At 41.7% G+C, this 26,928-nt stretch overlaps 1 protein-coding gene across 1 annotated transcript in view; it reads left to right on the forward strand.

Annotated features, from left to right (window-relative positions):
- The window catches only part of ALKAL1 (ALK and LTK ligand 1), a 617,709-nt gene that overhangs the window by 526,891 nt on the left and 63,890 nt on the right, over positions 1-26,928 (forward strand). Inside the window, exons 4-5 of the mRNA XM_078685663.1 lie at positions 1,666-1,746; positions 23,282-23,358. Of these exons, the coding sequence (XP_078541789.1) occupies positions 1,666-1,746; positions 23,282-23,346 (146 nt within the window). The 3' untranslated portion in view covers positions 23,347-23,358. The remainder of the gene's footprint in view (positions 1-1,665; positions 1,747-23,281; positions 23,359-26,928) is intronic.

Here is a 26,928-nt window from a genome sequence, read left to right on the forward strand (position 1 = left end):
AGTTATGACCGTTTTCTATTGACAAGGTTCAGGTTTAACCTGTTTCATTTACTGCTGGCTGTTCCTAGGGGTTCTCATCGTGGGCAAGTGTTACCGGCTTGCGGCTGCGACGATAAGTCTCCGCAAGACCTGGCACACTTTTTGTTTTTTTGTCCATATTATGTTATACCGAGGAAGTTATATTTAAAACCCTGCTTGAAAAAGCTGAATTTTTTACAATTTCGCCCTGCTATACACTTCCTTCAGCTGCTAAGAAGTGAATACACACTGTATATATGTAGTTTTTTAAAATTGGCAATGAAATTTCGAAATAGTATGGAAGGTTAAAAGTATTGATATATGAATTGTTATTTCCTGTTTCTTTTAAGGACTTTTTTAAATATTTTGAATGTATAATGTAGATCAGCCTTGTTTACGACTCTATTTTTATTTTATTTCTTCTTTTAATGACAAATCGTGTTAATAATTGTATAATGTAAATGCTTTTATGGTTGTCAATAAGAACAACCGAATAAAGTTTCTTGCTGCTGTTGCTGCTATTAACCTCTGTTCGTGCTTCTGTAATATAACACAGGTGAAGAGTGTTTCTTAATTCGCATAAGACTATGCTCCAATGACAATGAGATAGCACCCCAGTGAGATTGGTTGGTGTATATTTAGGACCGCCATTATCAATATTACAGAAGGGGATGTGTAAGCATCTGCTGTCTCTTGTGTAATACCAAAGTGCCACTGTGACACATCAGTTGCATCTCCGGGGCACTTGTATTAGATGGTTCAGGCTCACTTCATCCTGTGCTCCGCTGCTGCACATTAACCTGTACCACTCAGAAGCATGTCATTTGTTCGCCTGTGTGCATTGATGTCCATACGTTTGTTTATCTGTGTGCGTGACTACCTGTATGTGCGAATGGGTATTACCCACTGGCGGTAGGCACACCTGAAGCCATCTTGATTGGAATAAAGTGGTAACTCTTAAAACATTTAATTTAAAATTTTACAGTGAGTGATGAAAGGTTATACTAGTATATGATGAGGTGTATCAGAGTGTCACATGGATGATGTCATCAGTGATGCCATCAGTGATATCATTTGAGATGTCATCCGTGATGTCATCAGTGATGTCACTGACCATGTCATAAATGATGCAATATGTGACATCATTAGCAGTTTATTGCGGGCGCGTTTGTTATAGTTAGCAGAACTAACTATAACGGAGGAATTTCTATGGTTTTGTACGAGGGAAATGGCCAGCTAACTATAACACCCCTGAAACCTATGTTTTTTTCTGTGGATATATATATAGATGTGACGGTCTGTAGACATTTGCACATGTTCTAATATTCAATGTGTGTCTTTTTGTTGAATGCTTCAGAGTGCATGAGCCAATGTTCGTTTCTTAATCTGAGAATCCTTCCCATCTTCTTTTGACAAGGCTGTCTAGCTTGTTTGTCACAATAATATACGAGCTATGCTAGCTCTGAAAGTATGGCATGTGGCTGGCAAAAGCTCAAATAGAGTAGCCTTCCCGAATCATTTCTGAATATTGTAGTGAAACTCATTTTGCTCTCGACCTCACTTATTTAACATGGTTGTGTTGTGTTAGGGTCATTGCCCAAATTGCAGACATTTGTATAACAGTGTTATCTTATTTTTTTCAATCAGGACCTGTTACATTTTCAGCCGAGTGCAATAGGAGTTTTCATCGACTCTACCACAACACAAGGGATTGCTCAATACCAGCATGTAAGTAGAGTCCAAGATATTCCTTTTCAACATTTAAAAAATGCAACTTTATTTGGCGTGCGTAACCCCTCTTTTTCAAATGCACTGGATATAATATATCTTGTCCATATTATCAGCATACCCATTCACCAGTAATCCTTTTTCAGGATGTTTTGCTTATTTTACGTGAACATAGGGAATTTGAAATCTACTCAGATCTCTCTGGCCCGGACTCACAACAGTCCCTGTGCAAGGAAACTTATATTAGGTATCTCATTCACTCTCACCAATGGCGGATCTCAGTTCAAGAATTCTTTGGAGGAAATCCATAAGCCAGGAGGAGTTTTCAAGTCATAAGTTTAGTGTGAATAGTGACATCATGTATTATGCCAGGTTAGGAACATCAAAGTGGCCGCCACTGTAAAACAGTGAAGATGGTAAACATCACTTACAACGAAACTTTTACAACGCGGTCATTACAACGCAAACCATTACAACGCATTGCGCTGGGGGGCGCTCTAGGATAGGGAATATATTTAATTTACTATCCAACACCTTCCCTACTATCCACGGGGACTGGAGTTGGAATAGTAAATTAAATAAATCACTATCCAGCGCATAAAAGCACTATGCGTTGTAAAGGTTTGCGATGTAAAAACCGCGTTGTAAAGGCAGGCGTTGTAATAGCCTGCGTTGTAACGTCGTACATCCAGTGAAGATCTATGCAATAGGAACATCTGGATGCTTTTTCACACCCAGGTTGTCCTACAAGACTAAGGTCCTGATAATGAGTCTGGCCATCCATCGACGGCCAGACTCACAGTGGCGCAATGGTTGCGACCCAGTAACCACCGTGCCAGCAGTCTGACCACCCCATTACAATTTGAGCGGTCAGACCACCATTGCACTGCCGCAACAACTAGGGATCAGAGATACCTGATGGTGGGGTAGCGGTCTTTAGGCCGCAATATGCTTCACTGGAGCGATGCGGTCCCACCAAGCATATTACGAGTTAACGCTCTGCCAAGGTTTTTATGGTGCTTCTTCCTTCACGAAAACTGGCAGGGAGGAAACAAAGGGGACTGTGCAGGGACTCCTCTTGCCTCTGGGCCATGGGGAGCACGCAGGAGAGCACATGTTTTGCCCCCCTGTGTGCATGTACTCCAATGCCTGCCCTGCATGGACTGCACCAGTCCATGCCATGCAGATACTGCCTTTGACGTTCCCATTGCAAGGCCTAGTTTCAGGGGCACCCCGTGGGATCACCAAGAAAACGCCTGCCAGACACGAAAAACACTCATAATCTGGCAGGCGCTGCTCACACAGCTCTGGTTGTGCAGGAGCATTGCGATGGCGTACCACCCTCTACCACACCCTCAAAATGCCTAATTGGGCCCTTAGAACTTAATTTGAAGTTTCGTTCTAAGATAGATTTGGATGGAATCCGACATTTTCTCTCGAATTGGTATTATATTTCATTAAATCAGCATGCACACTACTATACGCAGATTTCCTAGGGACACATTTGTCCAGAACATTCTTAATGGTATTTGTCAGCAGAACATTGAGAATTAATTGAAGAAATGATTTGCAGTAACATTTATTTTCCCAGCAATTCCCCATTCCATCTGAGAAAAGTTGGAATACTAATTAATTGTGCTACTAGAATGACTTCTCTCTGCACTTATGGTAATTCTGAGGACAAACTATCAATACCAAAATTCCTCATCAGAAAAATGGGGACATTCGTCCCCTCAAAAAATTGGAATAAACAAAATTCCCAAACAGCATATTTTTTAATAGCCAAACAATGCTGAGGTTTATGTGTGCCTTCTAGTGCAAGCTCTGCTAGTGAAGGGTTTGACAGATGCATCTAAATCTTTCCTTTAACAGATTTACATGTGATCAGTTAGAAGTCTTGTGAATTCCAAGAAAACTGTAACTTTATGAAAATCAGCATGAAATATTTCTTTAAATAGAATTTAGTATTGGATTGCCTCAGTAAAGTGAGCCATTTTGTCAGTTCTCAGTATGCATACCAATTGTCTTGTGTAAACACAAAGATGATTTGTTTGTCTGAACACTTTTGTGTAAACCTCCTATGACTACTGAGACATGCATTGTTGCTTACTCTTCATTTGCTCTGGTTTAAATGGATAAACAATGCCCCCTCCCAATGCATGGCAGTAACATTACTTCATCCTGTCACTGACTAGGCCATTGGTATGTAAGTGGTTATATATTTACATTACAGGTGCACATGAGCTAGAGAATTTGGACAGATGCACTTGCCAAGCAATACGTGTTGCATTCCCTTCATTTACCTAGACTGTTTTTCGTCCTATGCTTTCTAGACCTTGGTGCACAATGTTCCTATATGCAGTCATGTAAAGTAAACTCTAAAATGGATCTAAATTATACATCATATGCCTCAACTGACTGCTCTAATTTACTCCATATTTCCAAAATCAGGAATCATGGGGCCTCATTTGTGAGGTTTTACCATAGTGCAGTGCTGGAAGCCTTACAGCTGCGCTGCCCTACAGTAAAAGAAAAGGGAATTTATCTATCAGAAACTGTGTATTTGTGTCCTTTTCCCCTGCACCGACGCACACTTGGGATTCCATGCGCCAACTCAGGCACCTTTACACCATGGTGCAAGGATGCCTGCATTGCGGGGATGAGTATTTCTGTGCAGGAAGGTTTCCTTTCCTGCATGGAAACAACCAGAAGAGGCGTTTTCCTCTTTCTATGTGTGCTGCTGAATGCAGCACACATGAAAAAAAAGGGAAAACAATGAGAAAAAGATATTTCTCCTCGTTGTGCCTCCCTTACTCTACGTTTTTGGCACTGCTTCAGACCCATGGATGCTGCTGGGAACGCCCCCAGCAACACCCATTGCATTCCCCTTTAACACAGAAAACTGAGTTAAGGCAGCATTAAGATAAAAAAAGTGGCTTAGTGCTGCCACATAACTATGGAGCAGGCTCCTGCATCACAGAACGTCAAAAAAAGGTGACGTTTCCGACGGCACAAGGAGCCTCATACATCAGGCCAATAGTTTTATAAGCGCTTCAAATACATTTTCAATGGGATTTTTCAGTTAAAAGATAAAGTCGAGGATTTCATAGATTAGCTTGACCGTTTTCATTTACATTTATTAGTAAGTACAGAATTCCGATCTGAGCGATAATTATGAAAATCACACACTTACCCCTAACAGATTTTGGCAGGTAAAATCTGCCAAAATGTATTAAGGAAAAGGGCCTGTAAAAAGGCAAAGCATGTAGAATTTAGTACATTAAACATTGATTCTACATGTTATGGCTCATTTCCAATCAAAAATAAGGAATATGAGGTATTTACCTCACTCGTGAAATTACGCATCCTGAGATGATGGTATTTACTGGGTGTGGTAATATCACTCCCCCTTCAGCCCACTTCTTAGTTGGGGCTTCGATCATCTGTGCTTCATGCATCTTGGTTGTGTCAATTCTATGCTTTTAAGTACTTACTCTGGCTCGTAGAGTTAACGGTTGAAGTGAAGATGCATTGAAAACTTGGCATAAGTTGTCTTCTCTATGTTATGGATTTTTTTTTCTGTTAAATAATTTTTATTGATGTAATAATAAAAGTACCAGAGTTAAGGATATTTTTTAATACGCATCGGATTTCTGTAGCACTTTTTGGAAGCAGCAAATGCTACATGAATTACAAGAGAACTCCTGACATCTTTATTTGAAAGCAATGTTCTTATGAGGACACGTACACTTGTATAAATGTCAATCCAAAAAAAAAACAGCAAGTGCAGTTCTTCTCTTTTCTTTTTTCTACACGAGGAAAATGTGTTACCTTCGTATAAATCAATTCCATTCATCCCCATCAATTCAACCTGGGGAGGCTCCTCCTCTATGGCAGAAAGCATTGCCCCACTGGTGAAATGTCAGCAGACAAAAGAAAAATAGAACGACAATAAAACTTGTCTATTGTGCTTTTATTTTTCACTTCCAGTCTGCGAGTCTGGTGTGGGAAGAGGCCATGTCTCATCGTCAGCAGCAGGGAGGAGTTGTGGTAGGCCCTGAAAGTGCGCATGTCGATTTGGCCGGCCGTCTATGGCCAGCCAAACCGACATGTGCACTTTGGTATCTCCAGGCTGTTCCTCTGAGATATCAGCAGTGCCCTGGAGCACAGGCTCCCAGTCCCTGCTGCAGCGTGAAACTGGCCTGCTCCACCCAATCCCAGCACTTGTCTCATGCTGGGAGTAATTGCATGAGAGAAGCACTGGGATTGCGAGGGGAGTCTGGGAGCCTGTTCTCCTGGTGATTGTAGTGCCAGGAGCAGCATAGTGCAGCACAGCGAGGGAGAAGAATATTGCGGGCCAGCAGTGAAAGGTAAGTTTAAATATTTTTTGTTTGTTATTATTTTTCCCTGCGCTGCCCCCCGAAGTCAGATTGGCAGCATTCACTGCTAAATTCAACATATGTTTCTTTTAGGTTTCAGATTAAGGTCCACAGAACAAATCTGATGAGCAGTCAAGTAAGAGGAAACCCCTCTATTATAGTCTAATGTACTTATGAGGACACCCGAGATTGCAATTAACAGAGGTGGCTCCCCCGTTGGAGCGGAGGAGTGTCATACCACTTAAAACCCCCCCAACGTCACAAGAGATGAAAAATAAAATGGTAGTTCATACCATTTTAATTTTCACCCCCTGTCTCGAGCCGAGTGTCAGGACCGGGGCTGCTGCTGACTGACAGCAGCAGGGAGGAGGGTGGGCGGTCTAATGCACTGTTTAAAGTGTGCATGTCTTTTTGGCTGGACATGCACACTATAAACCCCTCAACCCATATGTCTTAAAACAGCTGGATTGAGAGTAAGTGTAGGCCTACGGTGCACTGTGAAGCACCGAGTGAAGCCACTCCATTTAATGAGGGCACTGCTCACATGCTGCATGTGAGCAGTGCCAGGACTGGGCAAGGGAGTACCTGCATTTGGTTCTAGTTCCTGCAATGAAGAGGCCCAAAGCAAGGACATTGTGTTTGCCCCGGTTACTTACCGGTAATCTTCATTACTCCGAGTATAGTCTTCTTCGCCACATGACTTACAAATTGAGCTTCAGCTCCACACCAGAACCCTCCAAGCAAAAGAAAAGAGTCAGCCTCCCATGCCTCCCATCCCTTCCCTTCCCAATATGGCCGACCCATCACACCCATGACCTTTATAAGAGGCGGACCGGCCCAACCCATCAGCCTGAAACCACCAAGCAGAAACATGAAGCCGATAGCCAGACAGGGAGGGAGGGATGGGAACTCATGTGGCGAGGAAGATCATACTCGGGGTAATGAAGATTACCGGTAAGTAACCGGGGCATTACCTCCTCGTTAGTCTTCCTCGCCACATGACTTACAAAGTGAGCACAAACCAAAGCCAAGCTGCTTCATGGAACCTCACAAGCACCAACAGAACAGAAGGGGATGCCCAGATGGGGGCAAACCCACAGAACAGAAGAGTGGAAAAAATGACCCAGGGAGAGGCAACCGTGAGCAGGAAAAAAACTAGCCTGGGACAGAAGAACACCGGGAAGCCCGAAAACCCGGACCCCCGAGAGGCGAAGTGCCGACTGAGAAAAAATTGCCCCGGCTAAGGCCGAAGGAGGACAGAGAACGCATGGAACCAGACCGCACGGAGCCAACAGCAACATCCAACAGGCCCCAGAGAGAAGTCGTAAGCCGGTCAAAAAAGACACCAAGACCGTAGGCAGCCAAAAGAGAGAGGGGAGCAATCAACATCGCAAGGGTGACCCACCCGGAAGGATGCGACACCTACTACAAAAAAGGCAGGCACAGGCTCCTAGGAGACATACCAGAAAGGACCTAAAAATGCAACAAGCAGTCCGCGCTAAACAGGGAACTCCAGGAGCACCCACACGCAAAGGGCATACAGGTGTGTATAGCCACAGGACCCAGCTCAACTGAGCAGCCCAGACGAGAACCGAACCTGCGTGGAACAGAGGCCTCAACCAAGTACATCCACACCACAACACAAACGAAAGTGGTGGTAACGAAGAACAAAGACAAACTGAATCGACTCCAAACATCCCATGTGATATGCAAAGCAGAAATTCAACATGCACTGAAACCTGGGTTTAAACAAAGGACCTTAAAATCTTCAGACCGACACTCTCCTAACTGATACAACGCAGCCCACACCCGTGAGCGCAGGGAGAGCAGGAGAGCCGAACAGAACCAGGGAGCCCAAAGGACGCGTCCTACCCCTTAAAAAACATGGAGGGAAACCGGGACCCGCAAACAAACACACACACAGACCCTGGGCGACGAAAAGCACAAATAAACGTCGTCAATTTTTGTCATTGCTGTACCATTCTGGTTTAGATGTTTTCTAAGAAATGTGACCCATTCTTGCTCAGTTAGTGCAGATGAAACCACCAATTTATTTGGTCAAACCAGTCCATTTATGATTTTCCAGAACTCTCTTGCATTTGTTTGTTTGCTTGCATGGAATACTTTTGCCCATAATACTTGTTTTGCTTGATTTTTTTCATTCCATATTAATTTCTTCAAGTTTTGATTTAGAGATTTCAATTTGCCTAATATTTCCTTGTTAGCGACGGATTTCTTCATTTGCCTTCTCATCATATTTCTAGCTCTTTTTAATTTCGTAATTGTATATGGAAGGTTTATATATGTTCTCTTTTCCTTTCGTTCCTCCTTTTGGTTCCTTTTATTTAATTGCATTTGAGGTTGAGATTGGGGTTTAACCAGCTTCTTGGTAAAATATACCCACTGTTCTATCGATGTTTCCAATGTTCTATCATTGAAGCAAATCTCTATTATTCTCTCAACTTGTTCATTCGTCGCTTCCTTATTCCCGACAGTCCAAAACAATTTTTTATAGTTTACAGTTCCAATTCACCCCTGGACTGTTTCGTACAGTTGGTTTGTATTACTGCTAATATTGATTGTTATTATCTGCTGACAGTGATCACTATCCGTAACTTTCTCTAGCTGATATGAGATAATGTTCTGAAAAATATTAAGTGATGTCATTGTGTAATCAATCCTCGACCTTGCATTGTGCATGAAGTATGTATATGCTGGTGGCATATCTGCTTTAAATCGACCATTAAGAATTCGCAGACCCATCGCTTCCATGTCTTTAACAAATTGTGTGCCGATTTTATTACGGAGGGAGTTAAACTCTTTTCCTAGCTCCTGTTGGGGGATTGACCATTGATGATCTTGTGATTGAGAAGTATCATCCCTTATAAAAGGTGACATTAAATTTAGATTAAAGTCCCCAGTCATCATAAAATCTGCAGGCGGGTCTCCAATATCTGTTCCAATAGAAAATTATTAAGTGTTGCACAAGTTGATTCCCTACTAGTGCGTGTTGGCTGTATATACACATTAATCAAATATAAAGAATTTGGTTTCTGATTAGTTGTTTTATATTTCAGTTTGATTATTAGAATGTTCGTACTATTTGAGTCCAGTCGCTCATGCTCAACCTGTAGGTCACTTGAAATAAATGTTGCCAGACCCCCGCTTGGACGACCGAATTTATGGATTTTATTTGCATATTCAAAGTGACCTATATATCCTTGTAACATAAATGGTTTGGTTTCCCATGTTTCCTGTAAGAAAATAATCTGACATGGGAGCAATATAGAATCTATGTGTGCATTGTGAATCTTTGTTCCCAATCCATTTATGTTCCATGAACACATTCTCACTTGTCCCATCTCCTTTAGCATTAGCTGAAGGGAACTTAGGGGCATATTATCAAGGACAGGCGATACATTATCGCCGGTTTTATAAGCAGGAAACTGCTGATAAAACGGCGATAATGGCCTTGATAACATGCCCTATGAATTCTAATCGAAGCCCATGTTAGATGTGTTCACATCTAACATGGGCTTCGATTAGAATTCATAGGGCATATTATCAAGGCCATTATCGCCGCTTTATCGGCAGTTTCCTGCCGATAAAACCGGCGATAATGTATCCCCTGTCCTTGATAATATGCCCCTCAGTTCTATCCGCTCATTGTTCCTTATTACTATGTAATGCCATGGTGATCCATTTTTCATTTATTTCTGAGTTTTTTTCCAATTTCCTTTGCGGTAATGTTACTCCTGCTTTCTTAGGGGATATGCCCCTTGCATTTTTTAGTACGGGACTTGTTTGCCAAATAAGCGGTGTGGGATAAACCTTTGGGACTTGTTTAGTAATTGATATGCCCCAGGCTTCAAATGTCTTTTGTTCGGTTAGAATCTATTCTGCTATTACCGATGAGTTTAATGTAATTAATATGGGAGACTATGTTTTCCTGTCATAAATTCAATAGAGTCGATATCCTCACTCACAATTTTAAATAAAGATGGAATTGACTTAAATAGTTTGAGTATATTCCCTCGATTTAGTGTAACTTGCCTACCTCTGGACTCAAATTCCGGTGTAAAAATAAGTTGTACTTTGTCATTTGGTAGATGGTTATTATAAGCATCTGTTTCCTTGACTTGCTTTGATTTATAAGTAATTCTTTTTACCCCTTCCCTGTTTTCAATAAACAAATGATCCCAATCTGGCAATTTTGTAATCATTTTATCTTCCTCACTCACATTAGGTTTAAAATATATTTCTGTTTTTTCATCGGCATACTGATTTTGATGATAAGTGGTTTTTGACGTTACTTTTATAGGGGTGCTATCCTTCCTTCTTTGAGAACTATAAGTGATCGGGCAACTATCCTCTTCTTCATCTCCTTTTAGTAGCTCGTCCTCAGCTTGAGGTGGGCTAGCTAAGGTCCTTATGTCTGCCCGCTCTTCTAATCTTCTACTTTCCTCCATCGGTGGTTCCTGATCTATATTTAACCATTCACCCTTAAACTTTGATTTCCTCATATTAATATTTTCCTCCCGATTGTTTTGTTCCATCCCTATTTGATTTATTTTAGCACACTTTTCTGGTATATTTTCCCTTGATGGTTTTTGTTCAAATATAGCAAAATATTTGTTTTTGTCATTCCTAATAAGTGATGAGATCTTTTTATCCTCTCTTGGTAAATCTTTTCCTATATCATGTCCATTCACATCTATGGTTGTTATCTGTTCTTCGTCCGATTGCATTGCGGCACAGTGTTTGGTTTTTACGTTTTTCCTTGCTTTACGTAGTTTTTTTCTTTGGCGTTTTGACAAGATAGTGAAGCCATCAGTGTCCTGATCCTTACATTCCTGTTCTACTCTTGTTTCAATACTAGTATTTTCATCCCTTATTTGATCCAATAATTGTACATCTAGTGATGGTATTTTTTCGCCTTGTACATTAAGTTTCATCTGCGATTTTCTTATTGATGTTACTTCTGGGCCCTCAAGGCTTTCCGTCCCGCTCATATATTCATTATCAATCTTATCAGTCGTTCTAGTATATTTAGTATTGTCTTTGACTTTTTCGTAGACGTTTCCATTTTTCTTTTGAATGTTTCTTTTAGTATCTTCTATTATGTTATGCAAAACCTCTGGTATTGTTGCTAGTTTGTCTATAATGGGTGAGTAGATACATTCCGTGGTTATCTTTCTGAGCTCTAACTATCAGGCCATTAAGCTGAGCAAGTTTATTATCAATCCCCGCAACTGTGTTTGCCATCATTTTTAGAAGATCAATTTGAATATCCATTTTATTGGATTGATATTGTAATGCTTCCAATGTGAGAGTTGAAGTTTGATAGAAGATATCCCAACTTATCCCCATATTTTGTTGTTTTATTCCCATTGGGTTGTTTTGTGTTGTCTTGCCATTTTGATATTTATTATCCAAGAAGGTTGCATATTCCACCATGAGGATGTCATTTGTTTTTGAGTCAGAATCATTAATTACTTTATTCCCTGACTCTTCCCCCTCATTTGGATTATCTTGTCTTATTCCGTGATGGTCATTGTCTTTTTTGATGTCACTTGCGGTTTTACCACTGTGGTTGCTCGACTGTTTAGGCAATATTTCCTCAGGAGCTATATGCAACCTTTTCTTGATTTCTACATTTACTTCTATAGGAATCATTAACTGTTTTTGTTCCATCCTACCTCCCTGATATGCTTGATTGACTTCAGGAAAATTGAAATCAGAGTTGTTTTAAAGCAATTTGTGTCCTTAATCACTACATCTGGTACACTTATTGCGTCTGATATATCCATTTCTTTTGATTTTTCTTGATGAATTGTCCCTGGAGATATAGTTAGACTTAATATATCTTGGTCTGTGATTTGGATTTCGTTGTCCTTTTGTTCATTTATCTTGCTTTGAAAGTTACACATTCCGTTTTGTAGGCTATTTTGTGTGACTTGCATATTGATTTTTTCACTGCTTGTAGGTTTGATGGGGGTCTGTAATTTATTATTTTCCACATCTGTTTGCATTGTCATCAAAACTCCAGTTGGATCCTTCATGAATTGAAATCTATCTGGTATTTTACCTGATTTCTCAAACATCCTTGCTATTGGAGAAATTAGAGTCTGATTCAGTCCAACAGTATTTGATTGAACCTTTTTTAACACCCTAGATTGTTGTATTTTCTTTGTACGTTTTGTAGTTGATCCTGATGTCCTCTCCTTACCAGAACGCATAATTCCCCTTTATGATCACCTTTATGATTAATACTTTCCCCCGTATCACGCTCAGCCACCGTTACCAGTCGTTATTATCCAATACACCAGTTCACCCAATTATTCTGTTAGAGAGATTGATCTGGTCATCGTACAGGCAGTCAGTTAGCTCCTGCTTACCTCCGGCTTACCTCTGATTCAGCTTGAAGTGCACCGGAGGAAGAAAAAGAAAGCCAAAGGGTATCGGTGGACCGTTTACTCCAACACCCGTGACAGACCCGTAACAGGACTTCTCCACCTCCCCAGCCTGTATGCTCGTTTTCCCTGCAGACCCAGTCACAAAAATATATATAGCTGCCAACGCCTACTCCGACACCAATATGCCGAAATCGCCGAGCCGCCCAACATCAAACACAAAGGCAGCACAACACGGCACGAAGTAATGGCGGCGTAATGTTCAAATGTCAAACAACCGGGCAACGTATGCGAAATAATTCCTAGGCAGTAACACATTAGAAAACATGTGACATAAGATGACAACAAGAAAAAAACAAAAAGAACTAAAATAGATAGGACCATCAGTTTAATAAAACACGTTTAAAAATCATACAGTTTATAACAACCTATAAACAATATGATAACAGAGCAATAAAAACAAAAAATTATACAATTTAATATAACCAATAATCATCCACATATAAAAAACACAATAGATTTTGTCAAAGGTATCCAAACAACTCGGCAACTGCAGGTACCTGGAACATCAGCCGTCTGGGTCTAGCAGTGGAGGTCGGTAGGGGTCATGCGGGTGGGTGGAAGGGCAGCCCCATTCCGGTAATTCAAAATCAGCAATGCGGCAATGCGGCAGAACCGCTCCTGCTCCCGCTCCTGCTCCTGCTCTTCAAAGAGCGTGACTCCTCCTCCAATTCCAACCACTACGAGTGTTGCCGTTTCCACACTAGACACCAAAGTTAGATCAGAACGGGGTGATGGCTTTGTTGTGTAGCAATGTAGCAATGAACCTTGGTAGTGGAAGTGGAACCGAGTATAGGGTTCAGTTCTACTGTGCGTGAGTTTCTCCTTCGTAACTGAATACTCCCCCCACAGCACCAGAGTCTGTTCTTTCTTTCTATACAGCACTCCTATGCGGCCATTCCTCCTTGGCCCGTATAACTCCCCCCCACACCAGAGACCGATTGCTCACCTCTGCTGGGGTGGGGCCAAGTGGGGCTTGGCCTTGCTGTCCCCCGCTATCTGTCGCCCACAGCCACTGGTACCGGCAACGACCAGTGGCGAACAAGTCGCGGGCTCGGTTCACTTTTCCGCTACCCCCGCTGCTTTTGGCGGTTCAGGCAGCGAGACCAACCCTCTCACCGTTCAGCCGCAGCCGCAGCTGTTCAATGTTCACTCGTGTCTCCAGAGCCTGCAATTAATCTCAGCTTCGGCTCCTGCCGCATTATACACCGCGTTATACACTGCCGCGGCTCCTGCCCCCCTGCTGCTGCTCCTACCGTCTAGGCGCTGCAATGCAGAGGGCCTGGCGGTGTTGCCACTGGTACTGATGAAGAGGAGGAGGGGACGGCTCCGGGTGTGGCTCTGCCATGCGGCGGCCCCTGTCTGCCACTGTGGCTCAGCTGCTCCGGCTTTCGGCTTCCACCGTGCTGTCCACCGCTCCCTGCACATGGCTGCTCACAACGCTCTCAGCTCCGTTCCGCTCCTTGCAAAACACCCACTCTGAATGCAACTTGTCACATTAATTTGCCTATGAATGGCTAATTGATTATCAATCTGTAGTTTAATGGGTTCTTAGGACATAGTCTCTGTTTCGTAAGGATTATCTTGATGTTCCCTATATTAGTTTGCTATGGAATTGTCCAGATGATAGTGGTGTGTTAATTAATAGTTTAGTGGGTATAGCTTCACAGATTGATTCCATAATGTTCTTCAAGGTTTGGGGGCACAGGGCAGCATGATCCATCGGTACTGATAGTCTTCATTAGCGTCTTTGTTTCTCTGGTGGACAGAATGTTGAATGAACATAGATTTGGTTGTGTACTGTCATGGTCATATTTTGGTGGGAGTGTCTCTCTAGAACCTTTGTTTTCTGAAGAGTTGGATGAGTCCGCAATTGTGCAAGCTTGACCAAAGACTCAAACAAAACTGCTGCTAGAGAAGTGATTGTAGGAACCCTGGTAGGTAGAGAACCTCATTTAGAGCACGCTTTGAAGATAGTCATTTGTGATATGCTCAAACAAGCTGCTAAAAGGTAGTACGTCTGTACACTTTAGTGTAGTTCCTGTGCAATTTCTCACTTTTTTTTTACCGATCACATGTTTATTAAGATACTTTCCACATTAATGTAAATATGTGGATGCTGCCAGAGGACTAGAAGTCCCATCCACCCCCAGTTCTTTCTTCAATGTTTCTTCATAACAAACCTTTATAAGGGTAAATATAAGTTCTTAAGTCAGGCCAAGTAACTAGAAAGTGACCCGACCAGCTTCACATAGGCAGTGACCTTTGCTGTCAATTATGGAAAGAATAAAAAACGGGTGCCTATCTTGCAAAAGGCAAAGTTCTCCGACCCCTAAAAGGGTAACAGGTTTTGGCAGGGGGACTGTGATCCCCATTTTTCAGTTTCTGGTGATGATCGGGTAGTGATCAAGAATGGTGTATGCTTTCAAATATTATGTAAACGGTTCCATTGTGTTAGTAATTACATTGCCATTAGGTTTTCATTTCCATTATTGTTCTGGTGTTCACTGTCATTTATTGATCGCTAATGTTATATTGTGATGACAGATAGCTATCTCTGTATTGTGCTGCACTTCTATTTGATTTTGTATTATGTTTTGTGTGCTCTTTCATATTTTCCCTTCATGTATATTGCAATTATTTTCCTAGATTTCTAGCTATTCTTAATGATCATCTGCTGTGCTCGCCTATGGTTGGACGTTCATATTTCTATTGAAATTTTGATGATTGTATTATTCTTTGCCTCTACTCACATTTCACTAGCTTTTGTGTGATATTCATTGGCTTCTTGTCCACACATACTTGGGTAGCTAACATGCTTTAAGCCAGCATTTTGTAAAATGCTCAGGGGCTTATTTATGAGTCATTGCGTCACTTTTGCGCCACCGGTGCGTCACTTTTTGTGACGCACCAGAGGCGTAAAAAATGCACTACGTTGTGTCATATTTACAAAGTGATGCATCTAGGTAGATGCGTCACTTTGTAAACCCCTGCGCCACATTATTCCTGCACCAGGTATAATGTTTGCAGGGTGGGCGTCCTGACGCAAGTAAGCCTCGTAGAAGTGACGCAGTGAAATCCATGAGATTTCACTGCACCACTTCTAGGACGCAAATGCGTCAATATCTTATGCCTGCCTCACAGCATGCGTAAGACTGACACAGGCACATTTGAAAAGGGACATGCCCATGTGAAATGACACATTGACGGAGTTGCGTCACTTTTGTGACACACTCCTGCAATGCGTCATTTTTGCGCCTACAGATAAGTCAGAAATGACGTATCTGTAACTACTTGCGGCATCATGCCTCATACTGTAAATATGATGCATCCAGCATGTCACAAGGAGGGTGCAATGAAAAGTGACGCATCGCTGTTTTCACGTAGCGATACGTCATTATTTTATAAATGAGGCCCTCAGTATCCAGTTTTCTTGTATGTGAGGAACATCAGCATACTCACCATTGATAGTGCTTGGTTGTCCATACTACTGCATGGTTCGCAGGAAAAAATCTCGACAAACTATCACAGAGTACTAGATTTCAAATGTAAAACCATATTTTGAACAGCATTCGCCACTCAAGGTAGTTTAATTCCTGACCTACTGCTTGGAACTTAAATTAATTAACTTATTTTCAAATTCTAACCATTCTTGTTTTCATTATAGCCCATTGGAAGCAAAAGCAAATAGTTGCAATGATATTTCTTCACATAAGTTGACCAGAGCGATACAGTCAATACCCAGGCCCCTTGATGTAAACCAAACTCTGTTTTCAAACTGATTTTACAATGGTTTGGGTCCCATTTCAGAATTCTGTTGATCAGATTGCATATTTTAGCAAACAATGTTAACACACTTTAGTGCAAAACATATAAAGAAATACATGAAATCTGGAAAAACTATTTTCATTGGATACAATTACCTTTTTAGTTAAACAGGGATGTTTCATCTTGTTTATACTCAGTGCACGTTCTTCAACCAGTTAGTTTCAAAGAGTTATTAAAGATCTAAAGATGGCTAATTTCATACATAAATTTAAAATTCATCTACACATGAAAACTCTTTATCTATTTTTTTTGTCCTTAAATGTTATTCATGGGGCACTTGCATTCATATGAAACAACAACAGTGACAATGGACAACCTTGACACGTTCCTCTCTCCACCAGAAAGACTGAAGAGATCACCGGCCACATGCATCAAGTGATTTTGGAGTCGCAAACGGTGCGATTCGGAAAAATCGGCCGTTTGCGATTCCAAAATCACTTTTTTGGGATGCATGAAACAATTTGACAAAAGTCGCAATTTTTTGCCATTCCTAAAAATGCGATTGCATTTAAGGAATCGCATTTGTGCGATTCCTTAAATTCAATGCATTAATTTTTAAAAAAATGCGAATTCGGAATTAGGGGGTGCAAATTAACACGAGGTTGACCCTCGTGTTAATTTGCGAAATCTTTCAAAAATGCTCAAAAAAGCATTTTTGAAAGTGTCATGTTACACACACACACGCCCTTTGGACATGTGTATGTGAAACTTGCACTTAAAAAAACATTTCAAGGGTGCGGGGGGGGTCCTTTGGACCCCCCTCAGCACCCTTGCAATGCATCAACAAATTGTCATTCGCAAAATCAAATTCACAAAAAGCTAATGCCTTTCCATTGATTCCTATGGGCCTCTAGGCCCATAGGAATCAATGTAATGCCATTCCTTAATTGCGATTCGCAATTAAGGAATCGCAAATACAGAAAATTAAGAAATCCTAAAAACTTTTAAGATTTCTTGATGCATCGGATTTTGCAATTCCTAAATTGCGATTCCTTAATTTTCGCAATTTAGGAATCGCAAAATCCTACAATGATGCATGTGGCCGCAAGTCCTTTGTCAGTACACAGGATTCCACTTTAAGGGTGGTAATTTCAATACAGAGATGATCTGTAAACACGAATTGTTTTTACACAGCAAGCATAAATTTAAATTTCATCACATTCAAGACCTTTTCTGTATTTAGTGTAACAGCTGATGGTGAGGAATGTTCTGAATTATATGTATTACCTCTAAGGAAAGTGTTGAATTGCCAGATCTTTGTCTTTCTTAAATGAGTCCCGTTTGCTGTTGGGAATGATTTAAATTGGTTAGCATGTACAAAAGAACATATTCTAATAGCAACATTCATTAAGGAGACTGACAAGTCACTTCAGAATTTAACTTTTAAAAAAAATCAAACTAAGATTACATTCTAGTGAATTGTATACCCTTCTGATAAAGCATGGAGCCTTGGTTTGTCAAGAAAGAATTCGTTTTTCTAGCATACCGTGTTTTCCTCAAATCAAGTTTATTGTATCATCTGTTTCCTCAAAATATTTCAGATTATTGCCTAGGGATTTTTCTTCAGGTCACGGTAGTTGGTAACCCTCTTGTAGAGGCCAAATAATAAAGCTTATTGTTGATAGGAAACAGGTGTATCCTAGAATAAAGATACAATGTGCACTACAGAAGCTACTTATTAGTTACAAATGTGAACAAATGTTCAGGGTTCAAACTCATGTGTATTCAATACATGTGGATAATTGTGCAAATCATCTGATCATTATATACACAGGTAAATTCAGATTGCTCATGAAAATTTAATTTACCCAGGTCAGTTTCAGAAAAATGGCGAAATACTCTGAATTGGAGTGATTACTGATTACTCCAGAATGCAGTAGTACTTGTAGATTAGAGCAGAGAACGGCAGCTGCGTGATGGATGGTAGCTGCAAAGTGCAAAGTGGCAAAGCTTTTCAGCAGTGGTAGGTCTGCAGCATACCATGCCTGAAGTAAGAAGGGCTATTTTTTTTTTTATTTCACAGTATTGTACACATACATTTAACATCGCTTTCCCAACGCGGGGTAACATTACAACCTGGCTGTGCATGACACAGGTACAGGTAAGCGGTCTACATGTTCAGATGTCCCCCTTTCCGCTCTCCTACTATAGGAATGAAGGTAAGTGAGAAGAAAAAAGAGAAGGAGGAAGAAAAGAGAAGGAAGAGGGAGTTGCGCACGGAGATAACAGGCTTGTGGCTCTATCTTGGCCTAGTTTGATTCTGTTCATGGGGGCTCATAGAGACCCAAGTATTCATCCAGTGTTGCCGGTCTCCAGGGTGAGTTGCGCAATACGGTGCTGTATGCACCTCTGAGGTGTGTTATCCAGTTGAGCCACCCCTTGAATGTCGCCTTGTCTGTCTCCTTCTATTTGGGGACCACCATTTTAACTGCTGAGGTCAGCAGGAGGTCTAGCAGGTCCCTGAGATAAGTGTTGTGAAATCTGATTGAGGATGCAGCCATTGTCCTGTTCTGAAGTAGCCCTATTCCCATCACATATCAGATGAATATGATGAGTAGAAGATGACTTGATTGGGGAAATGATCTGAAAAGGGGGCTGAAGCTTTGGGTCTAATCAGCGACGAAGAGAAATGGGGGTATGTGAACAGCAAACTGGACAGTGAGATGTTTTATTGAAGACCTGGGTTAATGAATTGTTCCGAACTGGAGTAGCTCTTTGTGTGTAAAACTTGATGCAGACATTTTAAAGAGCAAGTCAATGGAAAACATACAGTTGAAATACCTTTAAAAAATTCATGGATTTATGGGCTGATTGATTGTGAGAATAATTTTAGTTTTCTCTGTATTCTCTGGTTGCACACGCCAAATTGTGTGTTACAAAACAAGACAATGCGCCTAAAAACAAAACGATTCTCCTTAAAAAAGAGGTCACAACAAAAATATCGCCCCATATGGGGCATATTTCACTTAAGAACTGGTACAGGCCAAAATAAGACGAAGATGTGTTTAGAAGCCATGACAGAAACATTATGAAGACTAGAGTAAAGTAAAGTTCAAACAAGGCATGACGGGCTACAAATTAAAAATTAAAAGTACAGTTTATTCCAGAAAAATGTGTGAAGCACAATCCTCAAAAATAAAACTTTAAAATCATGCATGATCTTCCACAGATAGGGTTACTCCAAATCGAAAACCCTCACAAGAACTCTGTAATGAATGTAACTTTTTCCCCCCAAAATAAGCACAATTGAAGAAAGTATTGATTAAAAAAAAACTTATATTTGACTCCAGTAATAATGAAATGAATCAAGTCAAGCTCTCGGATGTAAGACCGCTTGATGGGAGTTACTGCAAATGCGAAGTACATTTTAACCATTATATGCACATATAAAACACATTACAGTACAATAAACGGCAAAGAGGAAGGAAAGGATCTAAAATGGTGAGACAGCGTGTTCTTTAAAAATATCTGCCGAACCAAGCTTGAAATCGAGTTAAATTAGCAACAAGTAAGTCAGCATGCTAAATTCAGGGAATGTGCAAAAGTAGCATAAACGGAAATGTAAAGAGTTCCCATGTTATTTACTTGTTAATACTGCTTTGATTTAGATAAATACTCGGTCGCAATTTTTTTTTGGTACTGTCTACACAAACATTATCAGCATATTTGAGTAGTGACTACAATGAAAATACATAATAAAAAACCAGTTAAACTTCAGTACAGAACCCACAGCTGCAAGGCTATGGGCCAGTAGTTATTGTGGGAGCAGCTTATGTCCATGCTGAAGCAATCTGACTGTTTTACAAGCTAGCTGAATATTGTGTCCATTTAAAAGGGATATTACCACAGGACGACAAGACCTTATTTGCAGGGCCCTTAAAGCAGGGGGTAACAACTTTCACTGGAGGGGTAAAAGCGGGGAACATGTGCACAACAGATGAAGTATCCTCTCCTGGCTATATCCGTTGAAGCGGCATTAAGTGGCCGGCAAAGACTGCTTCCAGGAGAGTATATAGGGGCATATTATCAAGGATAGGTGTTAAAATTATCGCCGTTTTATCGGCATGAAACTGCAGATAAAACGGTGATAATGGGCTTGATAATACGCCCTTGTTAATTCCCGTAGAAGCCCATGTTTTGGTGTTAATATGGGCTTCTATGGGAATTAACAAGGGCGTATTATCAAGCCCATTATCGCCGTTTTATCGGCAATTTCCTGCCGATAAAACGGCGCTAATTTTAACACCGGTCCTTGATAATATGCCCCATAGTCCTTAAAAAGATATGCCCCCAAGAAGATTACTACAATTGCATGTTGAATGGATGCTGGGATGTGAGTCGTCAAGCATGTTTGTGGAGTCCATGCAGAACATGACGGCAGCACTGTCCAAGCAAGGCCTTTTCTGGGCAAACTCTGCTTTCTTGGTGATCCACGAGAAGAAAATGAATCACTTTGTGGGCGCTGCATCGTCGATGTAATTCGTTTTACTTATTTATTTATTTATTTATTTATTTACTTAACTCCGTTCGGCCGTATGCCGGAGTTTACTACCACCCACCCTGCCCCTCCCCCTCCCCCACCCCCGCCCTACCACCCCGCAGCACTCCCTCGAGTAACCGTCACTTGATTTTAAGCCAAACTCTCTGCAATGTGATATTAAAAGATTAGCAATTACTGAAGCATATGAAAGAATTAATATTTTGCTATTCATTTCTTATTTCTTTATTTCCATATACGATGGTATGGGTAATACACCATGTGAGTGTAGGAATTCGCTGGAATGTGTCGAGTGAATGTAACCTCATATGTCAAATCAATAAATGAAGCGCCTGATATGAAACTAGGAGCAAGCATTAATGGCGCCGGAGAATGCCTGTGTCAATTATTGCTCTTTTTCATGGGCAGCAAAGGCATCTCAGGGAATAAAGAGATGAATCAGAGTGATTCCGTGACATGCAGTTGTTTTCAACAATCGACTCTTTGGAGTGTTGACTGTCACGAGGGCAGCTGTACTTTAGAAGCCGGCCGTGAGGAATTTTACTGAAGACAGCACTTCAGTCAGGCAGGTCACTTTTGAGCATGTTAGCTGTAGAGAAAGTAGGAAAAACTCAAATGTCACTTCCTCTCATGTTTCCTCTGCTTGAATTTGCCACGAACATTCTCCTTGTATTTTTATATCAATTTTTGTCTACCAGTATTTATGTAAGTCATTTACTCTGACATACAGCTACTCAGGGGAGCATTTAGGCTTCCAAAAATATGACACAAGTTTAGCCAAAGATTGTTAAGGCTTCTCCCGTTAAAATAACTCAACCCCTGTCCGTAAAAGTGGAGACTGGAATGGTACAAGTCTTGGGGAGAAAGTGTGCCTTTAATGCTTTCTTGCAGATAAGATAGGCAGTCGGGGTTTGCTTGATATTCATTCGTAGACGTAGAACTAAAATTGCGTGAATGAGGCTATAGCGGGAAGTTGAAGGGCATATAGGGAGGATTTTTCAGTGCACCTACTTGTGCTGGTGTTGGTATATCAACAAGGTGTTGATTTCACAAAGGGAATTGCAATATGGTTCATACATAGACACACAAAGCACATGGGAGTCAATGGAAGGAAATTGTAGTTGCAACAGAACGGGAGAAATGTTCTTCTGCATCCTGTGGCAGATTTACAGCTTCTGGCGCATCTCTGCAAATCAGCAGGGATGCGCCAGAACAGATGCGTCAGGTAATCCCCCCTTGTGCCACCACGGATGCGTCACATTTACAATGCGGCGCACCATGGTGCAAGGAGGGGCAGATGGGTGACGCATCTGAAGCCGTAAAGGTGACGCAGTTCTGGAGTCGTGTCGCAAGCGCAACGGCACTCCAACACTGCTCGGGGGCGCCCTATACTAGCTGTGCTGCGTCACTCCTTACGCCGGCTTTACACCTGCTACAAGCAGGCGTAAGGTTTGACTCAGCGGGGTTGGAAAAGTGACTGAGTGAAACTTTGTAAATTTCACTCAGCCACTTTTCAGAGGCGTTCCTGCGCCGGAACGCCCCCGCACCAGAACGCCCACATGAAACCTGGCGCAGGGCTTTACAACATGACGCATCTCCCTAGATGCGTCACATTGTACATACCCCGCAGCATGGCGCTGGCTTTCCGCCGCCGCTGCGTCTCAAAAGTGACACAACAACGGCACAAAAGTGGCATACGGGGCTTGTAAATCTGCCCCCCGTACATAGCAGTAAATCCAACACCAGCATTTTGTGTCTGTTACTGCATTGGATGGTATAAATTCCTATAAAGGGAGCTGCGGTATTCTAGTTTTGGGGTGCACATGCTTCTGTGATCGTTCTTTATGCAGAATCCTTAGCAAAGGATTCCGTGGCCTAATAAAAAGAGCCACTAATTGTGAAAGAATCCAATGAAAAATATGATTGCATTACCCCTTACGTGCCAATAATTGAGTCAAAGCTATTCCAATCTTGTTAACTGATTATTGAAAGAAGATGTGTAAGGTGCAATCTCAAAACAAGTGATAAACATCAAGTGTGCTTAGTACCGCTGCTCAACTAAATTAGTTAAAAGTATTTTTTAATGTTGACATTGAAGTTACATGGCTTTTCGTCAGTGACTGTGATTTAAATTTAAATGCACACAGAAAACACAAATTTACAAAATGATTGAAAACAACATTTTATTATGTCTGCCATCCCATGTATACACGTGGTTCTTATGCTTTTCTGGATAATAAACCTAGCGTACAGGGTTTTATTTATCAGTAAATTGATGATGTTGACATTTTGCATGCGGGAAATTGTGTTTGTTTTGCAGACACAGTGAATGCTGATTATTCTATATTTTCTTTTAGATTACAAAAGATGTGCAAGGTTACTAACGCGGTTAGCAATGAGCCCATCGTGTGCCCAGTCCTAGGATATTAGGTCTGTAAGTATATGTAATTTACTTATTATCGGATTCTTGTTTGGTTTGATGGCTTGCAGGATGTTATTAACCATTTATTGTTGTCACGATAAAAAAAAGAATGAAATAGATGAAACGCATAATAGTTATTTTCAAATTTGATGGGGAACCGAATTCCTCGAGAAGTCTCACGAAGAAGCAAATGCACCAAAGATACTTGATCACTAATACGTCACACTGTGTTGTGTTGATGTTGAGCAAACGCCTGGCACCTTTTCCCACCGCCTGGGATTATAGTACTTCCTTTCTCAGGTAGTTCGCCTTCCTTCTACCCTGAAGAGGCCTGCAGTTTCTAGGGTGAAATGCTTCTAGACTTATAATGGAGGAGCCACTTTGATGTTCATTCATTTTCAAAGACATTTTGATACACATTCAAGATAATGGCGGGCAAAATTGCTCCTCACATGTGTATAATCCACAGACTATCTCCACCATGGACTGCGTAAAAAGCAAAGAACACAGTCATATTTGATAATAACATTTTGAAGAGCAAAAAGGGGGCATGTTTACAGTGAAGGGAGAGAGTGAGGCGTCAGCCTTCTTGGCTTAACGCCGCACTCCGCCACTTCAGAAACGCAGGCCGGCACAATACTTACAAAAATATGGTGCAGTCCTGCGTTTCTCGCTGCGCTGTCCTTTTGCAGCCTAGCACCAACACATGCACCCTTGCACCATAGTGCAAGGGTGCCTGCGTTGAGGGGAAGATTGTTTATGTGCGGGAAGCACTCCCTTCCTGCACATAAACAATCTTTGAATGACGTTTTCTAACTTTTATGTGTGCTGCTTAATGTAGTTTCTTTTTTTGATCGTTTATGTGCAGGAAGGGGGTCTTTCCTGCACATAAACAATAATAGGCAATTTGCTGTTTCTATGTGTACTGCACAAGGCAGCACACATTGAAACAGCAAAAACGAGGCAAAATAAAGCATTTCTCCTCGTTTCACCTGTTTAATCGCCTAACCGCAGCGGCGATTCCGCCGGGGTACGGCGGTTTAGCGCAGTGGACTTGGCCGCGACGGCCAACGGACGTGCGCAGCACTACGGAAGTAGTGCGCGTGACGGCCGTTTGCCGTCAGAAGCAGCAAAGGGGTTAAGACCAGGTTTTCCCTGGTCTTAAATTTGGTGCTGCCTCCTATGTACACTGTCCTTGTAAATAGGAGGCAGCCTCAAAATCAATGAGTGTTGCAGTGGAAAGCCCACTGCAACAACAATTGCCCTCCCCTTTCACGCTAAATACAGTGTGAAAGGTTGTCTTGTTTACAAGGCAGCGTTAGGCCATGTTAAGTGGCTTAACATTGCTTTGTCAGGCGGGCCCCTATCATCATCACAACGTCATTGAAAGTGATGATGTGGTGGCGATAGGGGCATGTAAATCTGCCCCAAAATGTTTTCCGAGTTGGTACATTTATCGTTGAGCATTCAATATATATCTTAGATATGTGTAACCTTGTACATGTTTTTCCAATTTGGTTGATTTGTGTATGTTTTGCAACATTGTAGAACCCTGGTATCCATTCCAGAAGTGCACGATTATAAGCTTAGCCAAAATTTTAAAATACATTTGCAGAAATCGTGCAGATAGTGCCAGTGATTAATTTGTGTAATCATTGGATAACAAATGACATAAGAATTCGTTCCTGCATTACACCACTTTTCATTTATATATCTAGAGACTCCAAGACATATTTACAGGAACTGATGCATCTGCATCAAAGCACCAAATTTCTTGCCACTGCCACAAATGCACTAACGATGCCATGGATGCGCTGTATTTACAATACAGTGTTCAATGGCGCTGAGATTCACAGATTCATCAGAAATTCTTTGGCGCTAAAGTGATGCATTGTTCGAGTTGGTTGTAAGAATGATGCAACTCCAGCAATGTGTCAGAACACAGTGGTGAGTCCCATATAAAAAGCCATGCGCCCTGTGCCTGGTTTGAGAAGCGTGATGCAGTGAAATGTTGTAAATTGTACTGCAACAGTTCTATGTGGCTTTTAACATGGGAACGCCTACCCTCCATATATTACTACCCTCCATATATTATACCTGCCGCAGGTATAATGTGACGCAGGTCTCTATAAACTGATGCATTGGCTTCAGTTTTTAAATATGGAGCAGTGTGGAGCAATGATTGTGCCACTACTACGCCAAGAAATTGACATTGTAGTGGTGCTACCTCCTTGCAAATATGTCCTTCCATTTCTAACACACTGTAGCACAGTCCAGAGTATGCCACTGCACTGTACTCCATTCCACTGTGTCCTATTCCACTGTATGCTGCTCAACTTTACAATGCTCTAGCCTATGTCACTCCTTTTTACAGTACTACACTATAGGTCAATGCGATCTACAGTATTCCACTGTACTGAACTCCACTGTACAACACTCCACTCTATGCTATTCCACTCTATGCCACTCAACTCTACGCCACTCTAATATATGCTATTCCACTGTATCCCACTGTACTTTATACCACTCTACTCTACCCTACTCCACACTTTTCAATTCCACTGAATGCCAGTTCACTAAACGCCACTCCACGCTATACTAGGAGTCAGCAGAGTTCGTGCAGTTGTACTATGCAGAATTCCATTGATTTGCATTAAAAATCTGTGGAATTCCACGGAGTTCGCACCGCCCTTTTCAAAAGGGAATGAAAATATATTTGGCTTTGATGACTTAACGTACAATATGGGATAAAGTAGACACCCTCCTTAGATGCACAACATTGTCTAAGTGGCTGAATCAATGCCGAAAAAGGGAAAATGGTTCTGCTTGAAATCTGCATGTGGCTGCAGCTGCTATGTTTAATTGTTTTTTCAAAAGGGAGTCACTATGAGGAGAGTGCCTGTGTGGTCTGTGACTGGGGGTGAGTGTCTTAAAAGTTTCAGTGCTCGGTCCATCATTTCCTCACAGCCACATAACACCCCACCTGAGAGACCTGCTCTGGCTCCCCATCAACAAGAGGATAACCTTCAAGCTCCTCACCCAAGCACACAAGGCACTCCACGACACCAGACCATTGTACCTCCACAGCTGAATCAGCCTCTACACTCCCACCTGCTCTGCTCCACAGACCGCACCCTCGCCACAGTCCCCCGCATCCGAAGAGTGACTATCATTCTCCCACCTCACCGCCAAGATGTGGTACACCCTCCAAACCGCCTACAGCAGACCGAAGACCTCCTAACCTTCAAGAGACTCCTCAAGACCTGGCTCTTCGAACAGTAGCAGCATCCCCCCCTAGCGCCTTGAGATCCTCACGGGTATGTAGAGCGCTTTACAAATGCTATGATTGATTGATCTCCTTGTGTTTGCTTTGTTCACCCTAAGTTGGCAGGGTATTCCCAGACGTGGGTCCCTTGCTCACTTTGCCACTGGATTCAAGCTTGCCTGGCTGATGAGGGGTATTACCTGGAAACAGGTCCCAGTATACTTTTTTCCAGTCCAGTAAAGACATGGCCTGGCAGTTCGGGCTGGGCTGTAGAGCGTAACTCGCCTCCGGGCACGTGGGACCCGCCAGCAATGCGT

This window comes from Lissotriton helveticus, chromosome 4_1 (assembly GCF_964261635.1).
Source record: "Lissotriton helveticus chromosome 4_1, aLisHel1.1, whole genome shotgun sequence".
NCBI classification, from domain to species: domain Eukaryota; kingdom Metazoa; phylum Chordata; class Amphibia; order Caudata; family Salamandridae; genus Lissotriton; species Lissotriton helveticus.